The sequence below is a fragment of the Leucopleurus acutus genome, assembly GCF_964270905.1.
Source record: "Leucopleurus acutus genome assembly, chromosome: 1".
In the NCBI taxonomy this organism is placed as follows: domain Eukaryota; kingdom Metazoa; phylum Chordata; class Mammalia; order Artiodactyla; family Delphinidae; genus Leucopleurus; species Leucopleurus acutus.
The window spans coordinates 183736474-183754604 of NC_139142.1; the positions used below are offsets into that span (position 1 = coordinate 183736474).

Here is an 18131-nt window from a genome sequence, read left to right on the forward strand (position 1 = left end):
ACTGGCAAGGCTAGTCGGCTCCTACAGTCCTTTAGGGGAGCCATTCAAATGCTACCTCTTCTTCCAGAACAATCGCAGAAGAATACTGAGAAAGTAAAGTGACCAATCCTCCTGTAGCACGTTTCTCACATGTTCTCTAGTCTTTAGAAACAGAGACAACTCCCCCAGTGACTAGGATCTAAAATTTGGTAGGATAGTTTCAAACTTCTAACTGGCACTCCCCTTATATAGTGTCAAGCCTGCACTGTCTTAGGAAATAGTGTTATTGAAAATATATACTGTATATGAGATGCTTTAATCAAAAGTAGGTTTTAAATTAGCAACCAAAAATTCTAAAATTAAGAGAGGCTGACAGGATTATATTTTTTCCATCATTATTATTTGCTTCAAGTTTTACATGACTGTTTTCCTCCAATTTGGGATTATTTAATGAAATCAAGAAATAAGTCAGCCAGGTCTTACCTAACACTATTATGTAACACTCAACATCAAAAAACCGAAAGTATACAAAAGTAAACGCTAACTGAAAACATTATAAAGCAAATTCTAGAAACGATCTGCCAAATACCATCTTTATTTTCTCTCTGTAATTAATTGCTTACCTAGTTTTATTAAGAATTCTTGTTCCAAGTCGTGTACCTGCCTGATGGATTCTTCCAGAGAATTACAGAGTTTGATCTTTGGTCTTAGCAGTTCTAGTGTGTCACTGATCATGTAATCTATGTCAATAGGAAATGGATGGTCTTTTGTCCAAACCTCCAAACTTTTCTTCCACCAAACATAACGCTGATAACAAATGAAAAATAAATTTAGCTATAAGAAATTAATAACAAAATATTTAAAATAATCTGTATCGTGACATCACCTAGTTATAACAACTAAAGAGTTGTACAAGACACCTACCATTTTTATTAATGGTCAACAGCAATGATCCTAACACATTTATTTCCCTCCATGTATATAGTTCCTAAGCCATCTGGTGACTTTAATTTAAATATATTTTTTATTGTAACTGTCATAATCTTTTTTTAAAGGCAAGGAAAAATTATAAATAAATAAAACAGCAAATAAATTTTCAGGTACTGAAACCAGGCAGAAACTCCACTCCCAAATCCCAAATAGGGCTTAAATAGTTAATTTTACAAAAACAACCAAATTCAAGGCAACGGTTTTGATAACTTATAATTATTTTCTCTATACTACCTGCTTTGATTTTTTTTAAAGAGTCAAAGTATCTGAAGATAGGGTTTTTGAATATATAAAAATCAGTAATCAACAAGCATTTATTGAACATCTACTGTGTATATGGCACCATTTAGATATTTTCCCTCGTCTCCTGGCTTGGCTCCTTCATTCTATTTTGTACTTGTAATTCTCAAGTTTAACTAAAAAGCACAACCCATGAATTTACTTGTATATAAACAGGTGTTCCTCTGGGTGTTTAATCTTCCTGTCCAGTTTCTTCTAGGTCTTCGCTACTCAAAGTGTGGGAACTCAGAGCTTATTAGACATACAGAATCTGAGACGTCCCCTACCCTAGGCCAACTGAATCACAGTGTGCATCTTAACAATATAGCCAGGTGATGTGTGTACACACTAAAGTTTAGAAGCACTGCTGCAAGTGAGCCTTTCTATCTGCCTTCCAATATGTAACTGGACACTGTGTTACAGGCAGCACACACTGGCTGCATCTCCCAGGCCTCACTCACTTCTTACTCCCGTGCCCTAAGTATATCCCTGCTACACATTCCTGCTATTAATCAATGTGGAAAATACTTTTGTCTCTTTCTACTCCTGAATATTTCTGAGTGGCTCTTTTCTCTCTGCTAGTGATGTTAGAGTGAGTGCAAATAATAACACTCTTCTGAAAGGGATCCTGCTTTGGACACTGATAGTGATCACTGATATTCTGCAGCAAAACTTTGGTTTTAAATACAGGCAGTCTCCAACTTAAGGCATTTCTTACATGGAACAGAGAATCTGAGTCTCAAATCTTCAACACACCTTCCCCATTTTTGGCTCATCAATTCAGAAAACAAGAGAGTAACAAGTTACCCTCTAATGCAAAGATAAAGTAATAGGAGAAAGTTACAAACAGCTCTTCCCCAAGAGTAGTTACCCCCACTTAACATCAGCTACTATGTGGATGTATTTTTGACACCTCAAATTTGTAGTTTTAAATTTATTTTCTTTGTCAATGGGTAAACAAAAACAACATAACAGATTAGATAGAAAGGAATGATCAAATAGAACTGAATGGTACCATTGGTACTTTATTTCAGTAACGTCTGGAGAATTCGATAGTGAGCTATTCCTCCTAATCAGTACTTATAACATTGTATTTGATGGGAAATAATGATTAGGTTCCAGACAACCAAGCTACAGCTAACTTCTGGAACATGAACTGTATAGAAGCTGCAGAACTGTCTCTGTATTTGTATCTGAATTTAATTTATACTGTACTTGCTCTAAATCACCAGTTTACATAAGTAACTTAAGATATGGAAAGCACAACCCAAGAGTTTAGCAATGAATGAACAAATATTTCTTTCAATGTTAATGATGGTTTTTTTTTTAAATTTAGAAACAAGAATTTTAGATATAAAACCAGAACACAGATGAGTGAGAATATTATCAAATGCATAAATATTACAAGTAATTTGATTCATGAATTACGTACCAAATACAAAATAATCCATACTACACCAAATTTATAAACTTATTAAACTTACTAAACCAAACTTATTAAACTTACTAAACCAAATTTATAAAAGCACCAAAATAATTCCCAAAATTAATGATCAATCATCAATTATAAAACTTAAAATGTAATCAGAATATTTATGATAGAATTCATCATATATATATTTTTAAAATTTTTCTTTCTTTTTTTTGGCCATGCCGTGTGGCATGCAGGATCTTAGTTCCCTGACCAGGGATCGAACCTGTGCCCCCTGCAGGAAGCACAGAGTCTTAACCACTGGACCGCCAGGGAAATCCCCATCATGTTATTTTAAAACGTCTAAAGCTAAGCATACTTGCAAGAAGAATAAATCTCACCTAACTATGAATATATCTTATACATCATATATGAATGCTACAGGGTTTCTTCTCTAATATTTTTATAACACAAGCAATGCATTAAATGATGCCAAACTGCTTATTTCAATTTATGTACCTGAAAATACACAAGGAAGCAATCGAGTTTTCGTTTACTAGAACCTCTGTCAAAGTACTGGCCACAGGTATCCAAAATAGTGCACACTAGTCTAATCCTGAAAAGGTGCTCGGGAGGGTCCAGTGAACTTGGAGAGCCATCAGGGTTAACACCAAATGAAGTAAAAGAATAAAGAGTTCTAAAAATAACAGCGGATTCCACCATTCGGTAATTATAAAGTTCCCCTAAGAACTTGGCACTGCTGATACGTCTCTGATTAAATTTAGGTTGATTAACCTAAAGGGGGAAGAAAAAAAAAAGCAGATTTCCATTAAAGAATAGCAATGTGTTTGAGAAGAGGTAAAATTCCCCTATGTCACTTGACAACATCACTCACTGAACAGAGAATAAATAATGGGTTCTTTTCTAATCGGTAGTCACTTCTGGGCGTCCTTTATCTCTCTCTAAGAAATGTCTACCTTTAAAATGTTTTAATAAAAAGAACATGTTAAGTATTAAATTTAATATTAAGCTATTGTTAAATGAATTAATAGTTTATGAAACAGTTAAAATGTAATTCTCCCTATCAGCCCTCTGTAACTTATTTTCTCTGAAATCCGTGAATTAAGGAAACAACAAGCATATAGAAAGAGGGAAATTCTTACAGAAATTCTTATCAAATGATTACCAATTCTCCTAATTAATAAATTTATGAATTCCTATAACGTGAATGCCAATAGTAACCAGGAAATAATAAAAATTTACTATACTCTTCTAAAATAAGCTTAACTGGACTTGAAGAAAAGGCAAAAAATACTTCAGCATTAGCCTGAGAGAAGACTAGGAAATCTAACACAACAGGGTTTATTAAGAAATCATTATCTTCAAAAAAGTAATAGTAAATGACACCATATGGGGAAAAGAGGGTTTTCAAATCCTTATTTTTCAATAATAGGACTTAAAGGCTGTCTAAATTGTCCACAGATTCCAATTTGCTGCAGGTCTTTGTTACCTCCATTCCTAATCGAATATCTTCTAAAACTCCATCCACAACATGGATTCCAACATCCTCCTGGTAGAGCACTAGTCCTGCTAAGAGGTTGGCTACACAATGAATGCTGTTATATTTCACATTCCAGATGTTTATCATACAACAAATCACATAGTCTTTCACTTCTTGGTCCTGCCAAGGCAACTTTCGCATCTGTCTCAAAACCTAAATGAAGAGAATTTTGTTTAAATTACTAAGATAAGCACTAAGTAGTCCAAAATACCCTATAATACAAATATTTTATTATGATTGTACAGTCACAGAACTTTTGAAACGGAAAATGCTCTAGAGATTCTCTATCAGCCTCTTCAACTTTAGAGATAGGAAAAATAAGATTTTTCTAATTATTGGTAAAAGTTATTCACATTTTCCCTTTATCTTTCCATAATGCCCTTAAATTTCCTAGAGTTTCCAGGACTTCAATCAAGCTAACAGTATACACTCATACTCAGGTCACTGAAAGAAATACCCAAGATTTAACAAAAATAATGTTTTCTTTTGTGCATCATATGATGTAAATAACCTCAGACACTTCTTTTTATAAATGAAAAATTTCCAATAAGGAAATAAACCCAAGGTCAACTGGTTAAAAGATCCCTTAAGATGGAGGACACAGGACTTCCCTGGTGGTCCAGTGGTTAAGACTCTGCCTTCCAGTGCATGGGGTACAGGTTCGATCACTGGACAGGGAGCTAAGATCCCACATGCCTCGAGGCCAAAAAACCAAAACATAAAACAGAAGCAATATTGTAACAAATTCAATAAAGACTTAAAAAAAAAAATGGTCCACATCAAAAAAATCTTAAAAAAAAAAAAAAGATGGAGGACACAACATCAAGACTGACATCACACAGTTTCCTTGCATGTAAAGGGGGGATGATAGGCACTTACTCCATAAGTCTGGTCTAAGGGTTAGACAAGTTAAAGTGCGTGAAGTACGTAGGAATGTGTCTGGCGCATTACAAGCACCCCATAAAAGTTAGCTATTGCTTTCAAAATCTCTACTGGTAATGAGATAATCAGCAGAGCTCTAGTCATCATCAAGTTCTTTCCATTTTTATTCTGAAAGAAAATGGATACTGTAGGCAGAATGTAAAGTAGTCCTTTCATCTCTACTCTATATCCACAATCCACCTTTCAAGCACTAAATATGTTCTCATATCAGCTTCAATGGAAATGTTAATGTCATCTCAAATGCATAAGCATTCCATACTTTACAAACTTTTAGCCAATTCTAAAACAGCTTTCAAATCCTGTTGTCTTCAACAACTACTGTCTCTGGATCCCTGAAGGTGGCTTCAATTTTCAAAGTTGCGCTCATTCGTCATCACCTTCTACCCTGCCCACCCATGACACATGTATTATTCCATGCCTCTTATCCTCCCCATAGGTTTCCTCTGTCCAGAAGTTAATTTGCTTCAATTTTTTTTCCTGAAAAGAAAAAAGTTCCATACCATGTTGTTTCAACTTGTAGAGTTGACCAAAAAATGTTTACTCAACATGTCTCACTTAAAAGTGAAGGTTCTAACAAGGTAACTACAATAATTAAGGTAACAGGTCGGTGGTTCTTAACCTTTTCTGGAAATTGACCCCTACTGAGAATCTAAAGAAAGCTATAGACCCTCTTCCGGAAAAATACAGACAGGCCCAGAGATTCAATATCATTAAGTTCCAGAGGATCATGGGCCTCTTAAAGCCTACTTAAGGTTAAGAACCCCTGTACTGAAAGCAAAATATTTAAAGGCAAATTCATTACAGAACATCAGAGACAAAGTAATAGTTTCAAATATACACACAGCATCAACATCAAATTTAGAAGAATTACCATTTTAATTAGAATAAGAAGTTACTATCATAAAAGGAAAATAAAACATATGTCCCATACATTATGTATCATCGTATGAATTCCTTATTATGATGACTTGTATGGAATCAATCATAATGGAACTTGGGATTTAATCCTACCTCTCCTAAACTCCACTGCTGGGACTTTAACAATTCTGCTTCAATTTCTCCATTTACAAAATGTGAATAATGCAAACTACTTACATTTCCTATCTATACTTTGTGGGGCATTGAAGCAATTGATAAACAAGCTGATCTAGGAAATCTGAAATATATGTCCCTGACCTAAAACAATTTGGTGCAGGGCTAGAAGGAAAGTGCACTGCAATCAGTACTATTATCATCAGGACGAAAAAGAATTAATTTGGTTGAATGTTATATAAGCTTAGCACTACCACAAATCTCAAGTGGACTACTGTTCTATGATTTCATTAAGATTTACCTTCTCAGTGGTAACCTTGGAGAGATCCTTGTACAAAAGTTTCCGGACATATTCCTGGAGAGGAGGACGTTTCTTTTTCACTGTTTTTTCAGCTGGAGGTGGGTTGCAGTAGTAATATGCATTCTCCACCATTGTGACATATCTTGCATCGAGATGCATCGCTTGTTTCTTTCTCATCATTTGTTCCTAAAATAAAAAGTCTAGTCAAAATACTTTCATTCTAAGGTTTCTTTCTTCCCAACTAAAGTTCTACTCTCAGTGATAAGATTTCAAGATAAAGGGCTAGAAAAGGGAAAAAACAATTACTAGGTATTTCTAAGAGCATGCAAGCATACTAATTGTTATATCACTAATCATGTTTTTAGAACAAATTAGTCCATAACTGCTTGGTCTTATGCCTTGTCCAATAAAATACTCAAGAGAACTCTGCTACAAATATAACTTGACTTATAACTCTGCCAAACTATATGAACTCTACGTAAAACAAGGCTTATATACAAGTGACTGAAATTAAGGACCAACAATATAAATAAAGGGGTGAATGCCTCTGGCTGTTCCACACACAACAGCTGAGAATAACCTTATTCTGAGAGCTTGTGCCATCCAATGTTGTACTAGGTAAATCTGACATGTCTCTACAGACAAGGAAACTAAAAGCCCCCAGTTTCACAACTTGTTCAGAGCCCTCAGCATCAGCTCCAGGAGGTGATTAAAAGCAGTCAATCATCATCTACTTCAGGATCCTCAACCTCAGCACTACGGACGTTTTGGACTGGATAGTCTTTGTCTGGGTGTGTGGGGGGAGGGTGTTCTGTGCAGCAACCTTCACCTCTACCCACCAGATGCCAGTTGAGAACCAAAGACTGATCAGCTGAAGATCTTCAAACAGTACTCCTAGTTCTAAAAACAGCACCACACTAAGTATTAAGATTACTGAATTTATTCAGCCATTTAACATTTTACTTGGCACTTACTATGTGCCAGGCACTACGCTAGGTACTGAAGTCACCAGTGAACAAGACGGACATGGCTCCTACCTTCATGAAGCCTAAGAGTTGGCATAGGAAGACAGAATAAACAAGCCAACAAATAAACTAGCAACCTTTTAAATACTAATTGTGAATAGTGTTATGAAGGAAAATAACAAGGCCCTAAGATGGAGAGTAATGAGAGCCCACTTTAGTCAGGGTGGGCTAGGGATGGCCTCTCTGCAAAAGTGACATTTGAGTTGTGCTCTGAAGGACGACAAAAGGTTGAGAAGAGACACAGAGAGAGCACCTGAGGCAGACGCAACAGCAAGACGAGAGGCAATGAGGAGAGAAGGATCAGTTACAGGAACTACATGAAGGCCAGCGTGGCGCCAGCATGGAATGGCATGAGATCAGTTCTAAGGAGTGAGGAGAGGCTCGGTGAGACCAGATTCTGCAGACCGACCATAGTAACAATGCTGGATTTGAAGCCTGTAGAGGGAAAGCACTGAAGAGCTTCAAGCAGGTGTCTGGACTGGGGTGGCAGGTGGTGGCGGGTGGAGGCAAGACTTCAGGCTTTGGAAAGAAGGCTGTGTCTGCAAGCTCAGGGAGGGCAGGGGCTGCAGCATGTTCACTGATGTAAACCCAGCATCTAAAACAGTGCCTGGCCTAGCACATGGGAGGCTTGCAATTAATGTTTACTAATATACAAAGTAATGAATGAATTTTTTAAAACACATTCAAATCTTTCCCATGGTCTGCCTTTCTATACACGTAAAACCATTGTATACTGGGGGAAATTCTGCTCTTTCATAAGTTCAATTATGGGTATACCAAGTTTCACAATTGTTTCTCTTGTCTATGAATCTGCTAAAGTATACACGTTGTAGCCTAGCTCCTCTCCTGACATCTATTTTATAATTTGTAAATGCTTATTAAATGTTGACTCTTCCAGACAGAGAGAACAGTTCCATGTTTAACAGAGCTAGAGATAATGACCTCACCCTGTAAGTTCTTTGAACAAAACATAACGCAACACTTAACTTTTCATTTGTACATACATAACAGTTTTAAATCAAGACTAGTTTCAACCTGTTATGTAGACCACTTTAGAACCTTCTCCCCCAACACACATACCAAACTACTTTCTTTTTTCTTTTTTGATGTGGACCAATTTTAAAGTCTTTACTGAATTTGTTACAATGTTGCTTCTGTTTTATGTTTTGGTTGTTTTTGGCCTCCAGGCATGTGGGATCTTAGCTCCCCCACCAGGGATGGAACCCACACCCCCTGCATAGGAAGGAGAAGTCTCAAGCACTGGACCACCCGGGGAAGTCCCCACACCAAACTACTTTTAACATCAGCCAAGAATAATTTTAAATGCAAACGAGTTAAAAGGTTATGTGTGTTCCCAAACAAATACGGGTACATTTTAGATCATCCCGCAAGCATTTGCGCTTCAAACCAAACCCTCCTCCTCCTCCCTCCTCCTCCTCCCTCATCTCTGTGACTGGCACCACCACCCGCTCAGATGCTCATGCTGGAATACAGGGTCTTATCTGAGGGCGCTTTCCCTTCCTCGTCCCTAGTATCTCACCATCACATCTCATCAGTTCTGCTTCCTAAAATTCTTCATACAGCCAATTATTATTCCCCACTCCCCCATCCTTACCATTTCTTCATTGTTTTCCCCGTAGGTTTTGAAAACAGCCGTTTCACTGTTCTGTCTACCTCTGGCCTCAGCCACCTCAGTTATCTCCTCCACACCGACCTTCCTAAAACCATAAATCTGATCATACCTATCCTCCCTGCTTAACATCCTTCAATAGCTACTCTCTACCACAGGGGGAAAACCCTCGTTCCTTAGCACAGTGCTCATACTCGGGGCTGTGCCTACGTCTCCCGTCTTACCTGCAGCCTCTTGACTCAGTGTATCTCTCTTCTCTGCCTTTGAGACTCAGGTGAGTCTCTAAAATAAACACCATTTTTTCCAGGAAACCTTTCCTGACATACCAAGACTAGATTAAGCGCCTCTTCTATCTATACACATAATACCCTATGCTAACCCACAGTATTATATTGCATCCCCCTCCCTGTGTTCCAACCGTCCATCTGTCTGGGATATTAGACTACAAATTCCATGAGGGCAGGAACTATCTTTTTCACTTTTATATCCCAAGGGTCTGACAGAAGAGTCAGACTCAATAAACACTGGGAAGCTGTTAGGGAAGATGTCTCCTGACTCATTCAGTCTGGCTTAAGTACTCCCTCCATGAGCCCATAAAATCCTCTGCATACCTCTCTCTGTTAAAGCACTTAAAATGCTACACTGGAATTAGCACTAGATATGGACCACTTTGAGGATGGCAACTATGTTTCATTTCTTTGTACTAACCACCCCCAACCAGCCATAACATCCCTGCAGAACTGAGTTCAGTGCCTAACACATAGGAGGAGCCCCAAAAGCATTATATGATAAACAAGGCTCCTATCCAGAAAGCAAGACAATCAATGATAAAGGCTAGCTGCTTTCGCTACAAGAGGGAGAAAGATCCGCTGAGCGAAGAAAACCAGTCGGGCAGGAAGAACTCTGGTTTCCATCAATGGCATAAGTATCCACACCACCACAACTAGTAAACTTTCCCTAGCAAAAAGTAAACATAGAGGGTTCAATATTACAAATAAAATATAGACATTTTTAAAACCTAAGCTTTCTTGGCATCTCTATTACATTTTCATATGCAGGTCTCATTTAACCTTACCAGCTTGAGCCAAAGAGGAGGAAGATTTTTTTCTGTGTTACAATAAAACTTTGAACTTGGAATGACTATTACACGAATAAGCCTAGAGAGAATGTGGAAATAAACTCCAGGTGATGGCCTTCACATTAGTATTTTTGTTCACTAGAAATAAATTCCCATGTTTTTTTCATTTTAAATATTGCCAGAGAAATATTCAAGCTTACAACTAGATTCTAAAAAAATAACACACCTAGAGAAAAAGACACAATCAACACGTCCCTAAAAGCAACACTGATGTAATGACAGTCTATTCCTGGGGAGTCCTAAACCAGGGCTAACACTGACACCCTCCCCCACCACACTCACTCCCTTGCAAAGGCTGCAGTCGAATGCATGGGTATTACCAATAAGCATACTAACTTAATTGCTTAATAAACTTGATGGCCATGCTGGCATCCTAACTAACTTAAGAAATATCTTCTCCCCCCATGTTAATTTTTCAAGCTTATGTTTTATGTTTTCCAATTTAAAAAATTTAAGCTTTATAATTTATGTGCTTATGGCACAGTAAAAATGTATCAAGAACATCCACAAAGAGGGCTCTAACACAATAGTATTTAGAGTACCTGCTCCTCTGCATCACTTGTAAAAAGTTATCTGGGGCTGAATTTAATCCCCCTTTACAATAGTGTGAACTCACTGGCAGTCAAATGAGAAAAATTCCTACAGCTCTCCAGGAACGGCTGGAGTTCTAGTTTAGGTAGAAGTGTTTAAATGGCAGAGCAAGATAAAAGGCACTGGTCAAAATTTTTAACTCCTGGAGTAAATCAAGAACCTCAACCTCTTGCTAGGATCCTCAAGCCCTTACCAAAAGTACACTGGTCCTCAGGTGAGATTCTGGAGATCTGAAAAGAAATCTTCCACATGTTTCTAGTAGGGTACATGCCATTTCAATATGGTGATGGGAAAAGTCTGATAGAAGCATCTGTAAAAATAATAATGATGAAAAACCACAAAGACAACAATTCAATCCTATTAGAGAAAGAAAACATTATACACCTAATGTGTGCAACAAGTTTTAAAATGTCACTGTAAAAAGAAGAGAAGCTAAACACAATATTGTAAATCAACTAAAAAAAAAATAACCTAGTCTACTTTAGATGCCAAGCTTCATCACTGGGTATCTTTGTGTTAGGCCATAAAATTTTATCTTAAAACTTCAGGATATTTAATGTCATTCCTTTTAGATAGATATATGAAAACTAATCTATCAAAGCCCATTTTATATTTATCAGGAGATGCTATATATTTAAGCAAATGCCACATACATAGCTAATATTTTCTAAATAGCTTTTTGGTTTTGGTTTATATGACATTTACCTTTAAACTTCTTACAACAAAAGCCTTACTGTATGAAATTTACAAACACATTACCACATTTTACTATTTATCCCCCCAATATTTTTCTGTGCATATTTTCTAAGCCAAAAAAGATTTACACATATCATTTAATAATTTGTTTTTTTTGGGCTAACATGAGTATTTTTCCACGTCTTTATTATCCTTCTATGGCATGATTTAAAGGGTGCATAGTACTTATAATATGAACTATACTAAAACTTAACTGATTCTTATTTATGGGACATCCAAATTGTTTACAATTTTTTGCTACTATAAACAATGGTGTGACAAACATTCTTGCAGATAAATTTGCGCACGTTTATGATTATTTCCTTAAAACAAATGTACAGAAATGAACCTGTGTCAAATAAATGTATATTCTTCCTATATACATCAGTAATTAATATAAAGAAATATACTAATATGTCTAAGTTGTTCATGGCATGATTCCTTTCAATGACAGCGTTGAAAAAACTTTCACAACCTCTCTTAAAATGCTGTCCAAAGTTCCCCAAATGTACTTTGTAGTCTCCTGAAATGCTCCAAGTAGGTTTAGGAGACTTAACCCCTTGAATATTTACAATGATTATTAATATTTTAAATACTCTTAAGAAATCATGCAGTAAAGAAACGTGTTTAACTCAGGGTTTTCCAAATGTATTTGAACCCATGAGACCCATTTTGTGTGACATACCTAGTGATATCTCAAAGAAATTAACTTGATTAAAAATTTGTTATTGTTAGTAATGACCAATTCCAAATGTAGAAGAATTATTTCATCTATGCTGCATCAGCTTTATCACACATAACTAGTTAGTTACTAATGAATTTCTACCTTAATTCTATTGTGGACAAAAAAACATAATCTGAATAATTTCAATTTTTTTGAACTTGCTGAGACTTTCTTTTTGGTTGATTTTGGTAAATCATCCATGTGCATTTGAAGAGATTATAAATTCTGATCCTGTTGGGTATAGTGTCAATTAGATTAAGGTTGTTCAATCCTGAATATACTTACTAATGTTGTCTGCCTATGCTTTCAGCTACTAAAAGGTGTTTTCAAGTCTCTCACTGTAATTGTGGATTTATTTCTCTTTCCTTGTCGATTTTTTGCTTTATGTATTCTAAAAATACAGTACTGGATGCATACTGATTCAGGAAGGTAACACACTTTCCTATTAAAAGGACCTCATCATCATTATGAACTATGCTTCTTTATTTCTAATAATGCTTCATGCCTTAAAGCCTACTTTGTCTGATAATAATAAAACCAGGTGCTTTTATTTATTTATTTATTTTTAGTGCTTCCATGGTATATTTCCCCCATCTTTTTATTTTAGGCTTCCTGGTGTTAATATTTAAGGGTATCTTCCTTGCAGTCAGCATATAATGTTGTTTTAATCAAGTCTTATATTCTTAAGGCTTTTACTTAATGTACTTTGTCCTTCTACATTTCATGTAATTACTGTTATAGTTCTATTTGTGTCTACCATCTTATTATTTGTTCTCTATTTTGCTCATCTGTTTATTGTTCCTTTTTACTCCTCTTTTGTCTTCCTATAGATTAATCAAATATTTCTTAATTACATCATTTCCCAGCACTTACAAACTGAAGCATTAAAACTTTAGATGTGTCTATTAAAAAATATTTCAAATGATTCACTACTAACCTTCAAACAATGCAGTGTATCATTTTTTGTGAACATCTTAAACTTAGTGAGTTCTCCAATAAAACGAACAGTTTTGTTCTTTGTTTCAATATTGATCTGGTCCTTTTTTCGTACCTACAAATTAAGAGAAGAGACATTGCTTAAATAATTAACACTATGAAATCTGTGATAAGAATTGTTATTTTAATAAGACTGAATTCACTCTAGATATTTTAAATAAATTTGGGTATAATTTCTTGCTATATTCAAATTATCTTAAGTTAAAGCAAAATAAGCTCTGTGGAACACCAGTGCCAGGACATGCTTTGCAAAACTGTTTCAAACAATTTGGGGAAACAATGCATTTCACCAGCCTTAAGAGGTTCTCATATAAAGAAACCTGTTTAACTTAATTCAATGTTTCTCAAATTTATTTGGCAACATAAACCCCTCTTTTGAAATGGTAACAACGACTAGTTTGTTAAATTAATATTATAAGGAATACACTTTAGGAAATGCTGCTTTAAAAATAATAAACACCAAGAGCTCACTTAAGCAAAAATATTAAGGCTCAGTTAGTATATTATAATTATGAACTATATACATGTTTTATTGTAAATTCATTAGTACAATGAAATTTCCAATACAATCACTATTTTTTATCAACAGTCACAGTCGCATATCAAAGTTCAAATCCTTTGCAAATATAAGCCCTCTACTTAGGCACACATTTCAAGCAATATTGAACATAACAAAATCCTATTACAACAGTACCATGTGAACAGACACGTCACGATAAATGTAATTGGATTTAACCTCAGAATTACAATTTCACCAGAAAACCAAACTTGTAGTCTAGAAGCCTTTTCTATGAACAACAATAACAATAATATGGTAGTGCTTTGAACTAGTTTAGTGTTCCTTATTTTTTCAGAGTACTGTCCTATCTTATTTGTTCCACATAACAACACTCTGAGAAAGGAGCAAAAGCTGTATAATTCTGATTTAATAGTTAAAACAACAACAGTAGAAGAACGCAAAGCTGTCAAATGACCTGACCAAGGATCAGTACCAAAACCCCAGACTCTAAACTCATACTTGAGAATTCCACTGCTCTATCAGGTGCTGGGATTCAAAATAAGTCCAAACCTCACCCGCATCTGGACAATTAGTAACAATCTTTTACGTAAGTATTAAACTTCTACATAGACAGCCTACACTTAATGGAATTTATCATCTTCCTTTTTAAGGACCTACTTTCTATAGCAAACAAAGGTAGGTGCTCACTTTTTAGATCTTCAGTAATAATTTTTGAACAAAACCATGTTTACTCACTTAAAAAATCAGAGGAAATTAGAAACTCACTCTAACTATATTTAATCTAAGGCATCAATAAAACTGCGACTAAAAATAAAATCACAAAAACTCAACTTACAGAACTTTAATCACATCATTCAAGCATACAAAATAGCTTTGAGATTAGAGACAAATAGAAAAAAACTAGAACTAGATTCTAGTTTTATTAGTCTATTAAACAAACTAATATTGAATAAATTTGACTATTTATTCTAGCCTTGTAATTTAGCCTTCATAAAGGTGTTTTCACAAATAGGTGTTTGATAAGTACTGCATACTGAAAGCTCCTCTTGGAATGTCCCTGGTGGCGCAGTGGTTAAGAATCCGCCTGCTAGGGCTTCCCTGGTGGCGCAGTGGTTGAGAGTCCGCCTGTCGATGCAGGGGACATGGGTTCGTGCCCCGGTCTGGGAAGATCCCACATGCCGCGGAGCGGCTGGGCCCGTGAGCCATGGCCACTGAGCTTGTGCGTCCGGAGACTGTGCTCCGCAACGGGAGAGGCCGCAACAGTGAGAGGCCCGTGTACCGCAAAAAAAAAAAAAAAAAAAAAAAGAATCCGCCTGCCAATGTAGGGGCCACGGGTTCGAGCCCTGGTCAGTGAAGATCCCATATGCTGCGGAACAACTAAGACCGTGCGCCACAACTACTGAAGCCCGCACGCCTACAGCCTGTGCTCCACAACAAAAGAAGCCACCGCGATGAGAAGCCCGCGCACCACAATGAAGAGTAGACCCCGCTTGCTGCAACTAGAGAAAGCCTGCGTGCAGCAACGAAGATCCAAGGCAGCCAAAAATAAATAAATAAATTTATATATTTTAAAAAAAGCTCCTCTTATTAATTTATCTTATTTTGTGAACTCTGAGGCAAGTTTAATCTACACTCTAGATTAAGAGGGTAGACTCTGGACCAGATCTGCTAGGTTTAATTCCCAGCTTTATCACTTACTGTTACTTAAACTCTGTGCCTCAATTTCCTCATCTATAAAATGGAACTAATGAAAGTAACCTATATCATACGGTTGTGAGTCTTCATTAAGTGAACTGATACAAAGCACAATCAATAGTAACTGGGACCACGAAGAGTTCACTATTAGCCATTATTAATATTATCCACATTTGTACATTGTATCGCTAATACATTGACACAAAATCAATATTCACTGAGTGAACAAATTAATGAAAATGCTTAATGTTTATATACATATTGTAGTGACGTGAAAGAGTAAAAGGTCTACAGTCACAACACCTGAGGTCCTGTGGTCATTTCATGCCATTTGGGGTGGGGGTAGGGGTATATAATCTTGGACAATTCATATAAAACTCCCTGAACCTACTGGCTCACTTGGTAAAATAAGGATAAAAATAAGGATGATGATGATGGGGCAGTAATGATGATAACTATACTTCACTTGATACTAAGCAATTAATGTCTAGGACAAAAGAGTATACAAACTTTAAAATGATGCTTGAGAAGTGTTTTAAATGATGCTGTAAAATACTTCTGAGTGAGAAATAAAAGTGGGAAATTGTACATAAAATATAAAAGCATCCATAAAAAAACTACAGAAGAAAAAAAGTAAAGAAAATATACTAAAATATTAACAAGGTTTGCTTTAAGTGATGAAATTATGAGGTTCCCCCTCCTTTCTTTCTTCTTTATATATTTTCTTAATCACCCACAATGAGCATGTGTTTCTTTTACAGTTAAAGAAATGTAGAAGTAGAAAAAGAATAAAGAAGCATTTCAAAAATGATATACTGAAGCTGAATCTTTAGAGGGAGTAGGGTTGGGAAATACATATACATGTTTTTAACAGTCTCCCTGGGTGATTCTGGATGCACAAGCTCTGAACAACTGTGCTGTGGAGATCATACAATTTAAGTATTACTGAGCATCACAATTTACAAAAACACATAACATAGTGTATCATTCACAATTATTCCTAAATATTATTGAGGTTAAGGAGGTACAATCTAACTAACATGACAAGATTGTAGAATTTTTAAATGAAGTATTAGAAATCAATTATCTCACTCCCTCATTTTCAGATGAAAAAACTGAAGGCTTTTCAAAAGACTGTGACATAAAAAACAGACTAACTTATTCTGACTCCTCATTTAATATTTTCCAATCTCATGTGTTGACTCTTTATGATCAAATGGTATGTCAAACACTTCTGCAAAAGTAAATACAGATGAATTAACAATGTAAAATTTTCTATATATTTTTAGTTCAATAATGTCTCAGATTTTACTTACATAATCAAATTTAGCAAAAATGCTGCTTACAACTCATTTATTAATAACAGCTGGAATTGAGATTACTCAAATAACTAAATTCATATACATTAATAAAAACTCTTCAACTATGTCAAGATACAAAAGTAAGAATTTCCAAGGCCTCTCATTCATTATTCCCCTGGAGGAAGAACCCTTTGTCCCAAACCAGCCCCTCTATAACTTCACCCAAATATTATATTTTCTGTCCTCCATAATTTGCTCATTTTGTTTTACATAAACATTCAATCATTCAACTAATTTTTTGGAAAATCCACTATACTCTAAACACTAAGTAGGCACTGGGTTTATAAATAAGTAAATTTGCCTTCAAAGAAACTTATTTATTTTATTCTAGGGACTACTGATCTCCAAAGTAGGGAGGGCAAGACTCTTCATCTACTGGGGTGTGGGGAAAAAGAAATGTTGAAACATCTATTTATGTTTTTGTTTTTTATCTCATACTTTTAAAGTTATTTTTGTATGTTTTATGATATACATGAAATATCTGGTAGAATTACAAATGCATATAATTTATAAATAAATATGCCTATACTGGGATATGTGGTCAACTTATTTTACCAACAGAGAGGCTTGATCAAAAAAGTTAGAAGACCACTGATTTCAAAAATGTCAATCAGTGAGGGTGATATGGCTACATTTAAATAAAAGTTGTCTTCTCCATTATTAAAGAAGTAGGCCTTGCTAAAAATGTGGAGGACACAGAAAACTAGAAAGGAAAAAAATTTCGCATAACCCCACTATCCAAAGACAGCCACTGGTAGCATACTGATATACAATTTTTTCTAGTCTTTACTTGCCAAGAATTTTAACATAACTATAAATTTATTATGTGTAAGATTTTAGAGCTTGCTTTTTTTCCCCTTAAAAAAAGCACTTTCGTAGAGAATGGACTTGAGGACACGGGGAGGGGGAAGGGTAAGCTGGGACGAAGTGAGACAGTGGCATGGACATATATACACTACCAAATGTAAAACAGATAGCTAGTGGGAAGCAGCTGCATAGCACAGGGAGAGCAGCTCGGTGCTTTCTGACCACCTAGAGGGGTGGGATAGAAAGGATAGCGGGGAGACGCAAGAGAGAGGAGATATGGGGTTATATGTGTATGTGTAGCTGATTCTCTTTGTTATAAAGCAGAAAGTAACACACCATTGTAAAGCAATTATACTCCAATAAAAATGTTTAAAAAAAAGCACTTTATGATTTGGAAACTTTTTGGTAAATAAG

At 35.7% G+C, this 18131-nt stretch overlaps 1 protein-coding gene across 2 annotated transcripts in view; it reads right to left on the bottom strand.

The window, feature by feature from the left end:
* UPF2 (UPF2 regulator of nonsense mediated mRNA decay) overlaps positions 1–18131 on the bottom strand; it is a gene marked incomplete at its 3' end in the record, with an annotated part of 99020 nt that overhangs the window by 28975 nt on the left and 51914 nt on the right. For both annotated transcript variants that reach the window (XM_082852415.1, XM_082852416.1), the window contains exons 10-15: positions 13276–13389; positions 11073–11189; positions 6496–6681; positions 4170–4373; positions 3179–3454; positions 603–786 (exon numbers count right to left, since the gene is read on the bottom strand). In XM_082852415.1, coding sequence (XP_082708541.1) covers positions 603–786; positions 3179–3454; positions 4170–4373; positions 6496–6681; positions 11073–11189; positions 13276–13389 — 1081 coding nt within the window. The remainder of the gene's footprint in view (positions 1–602; positions 787–3178; positions 3455–4169; positions 4374–6495; positions 6682–11072; positions 11190–13275; positions 13390–18131) is intronic.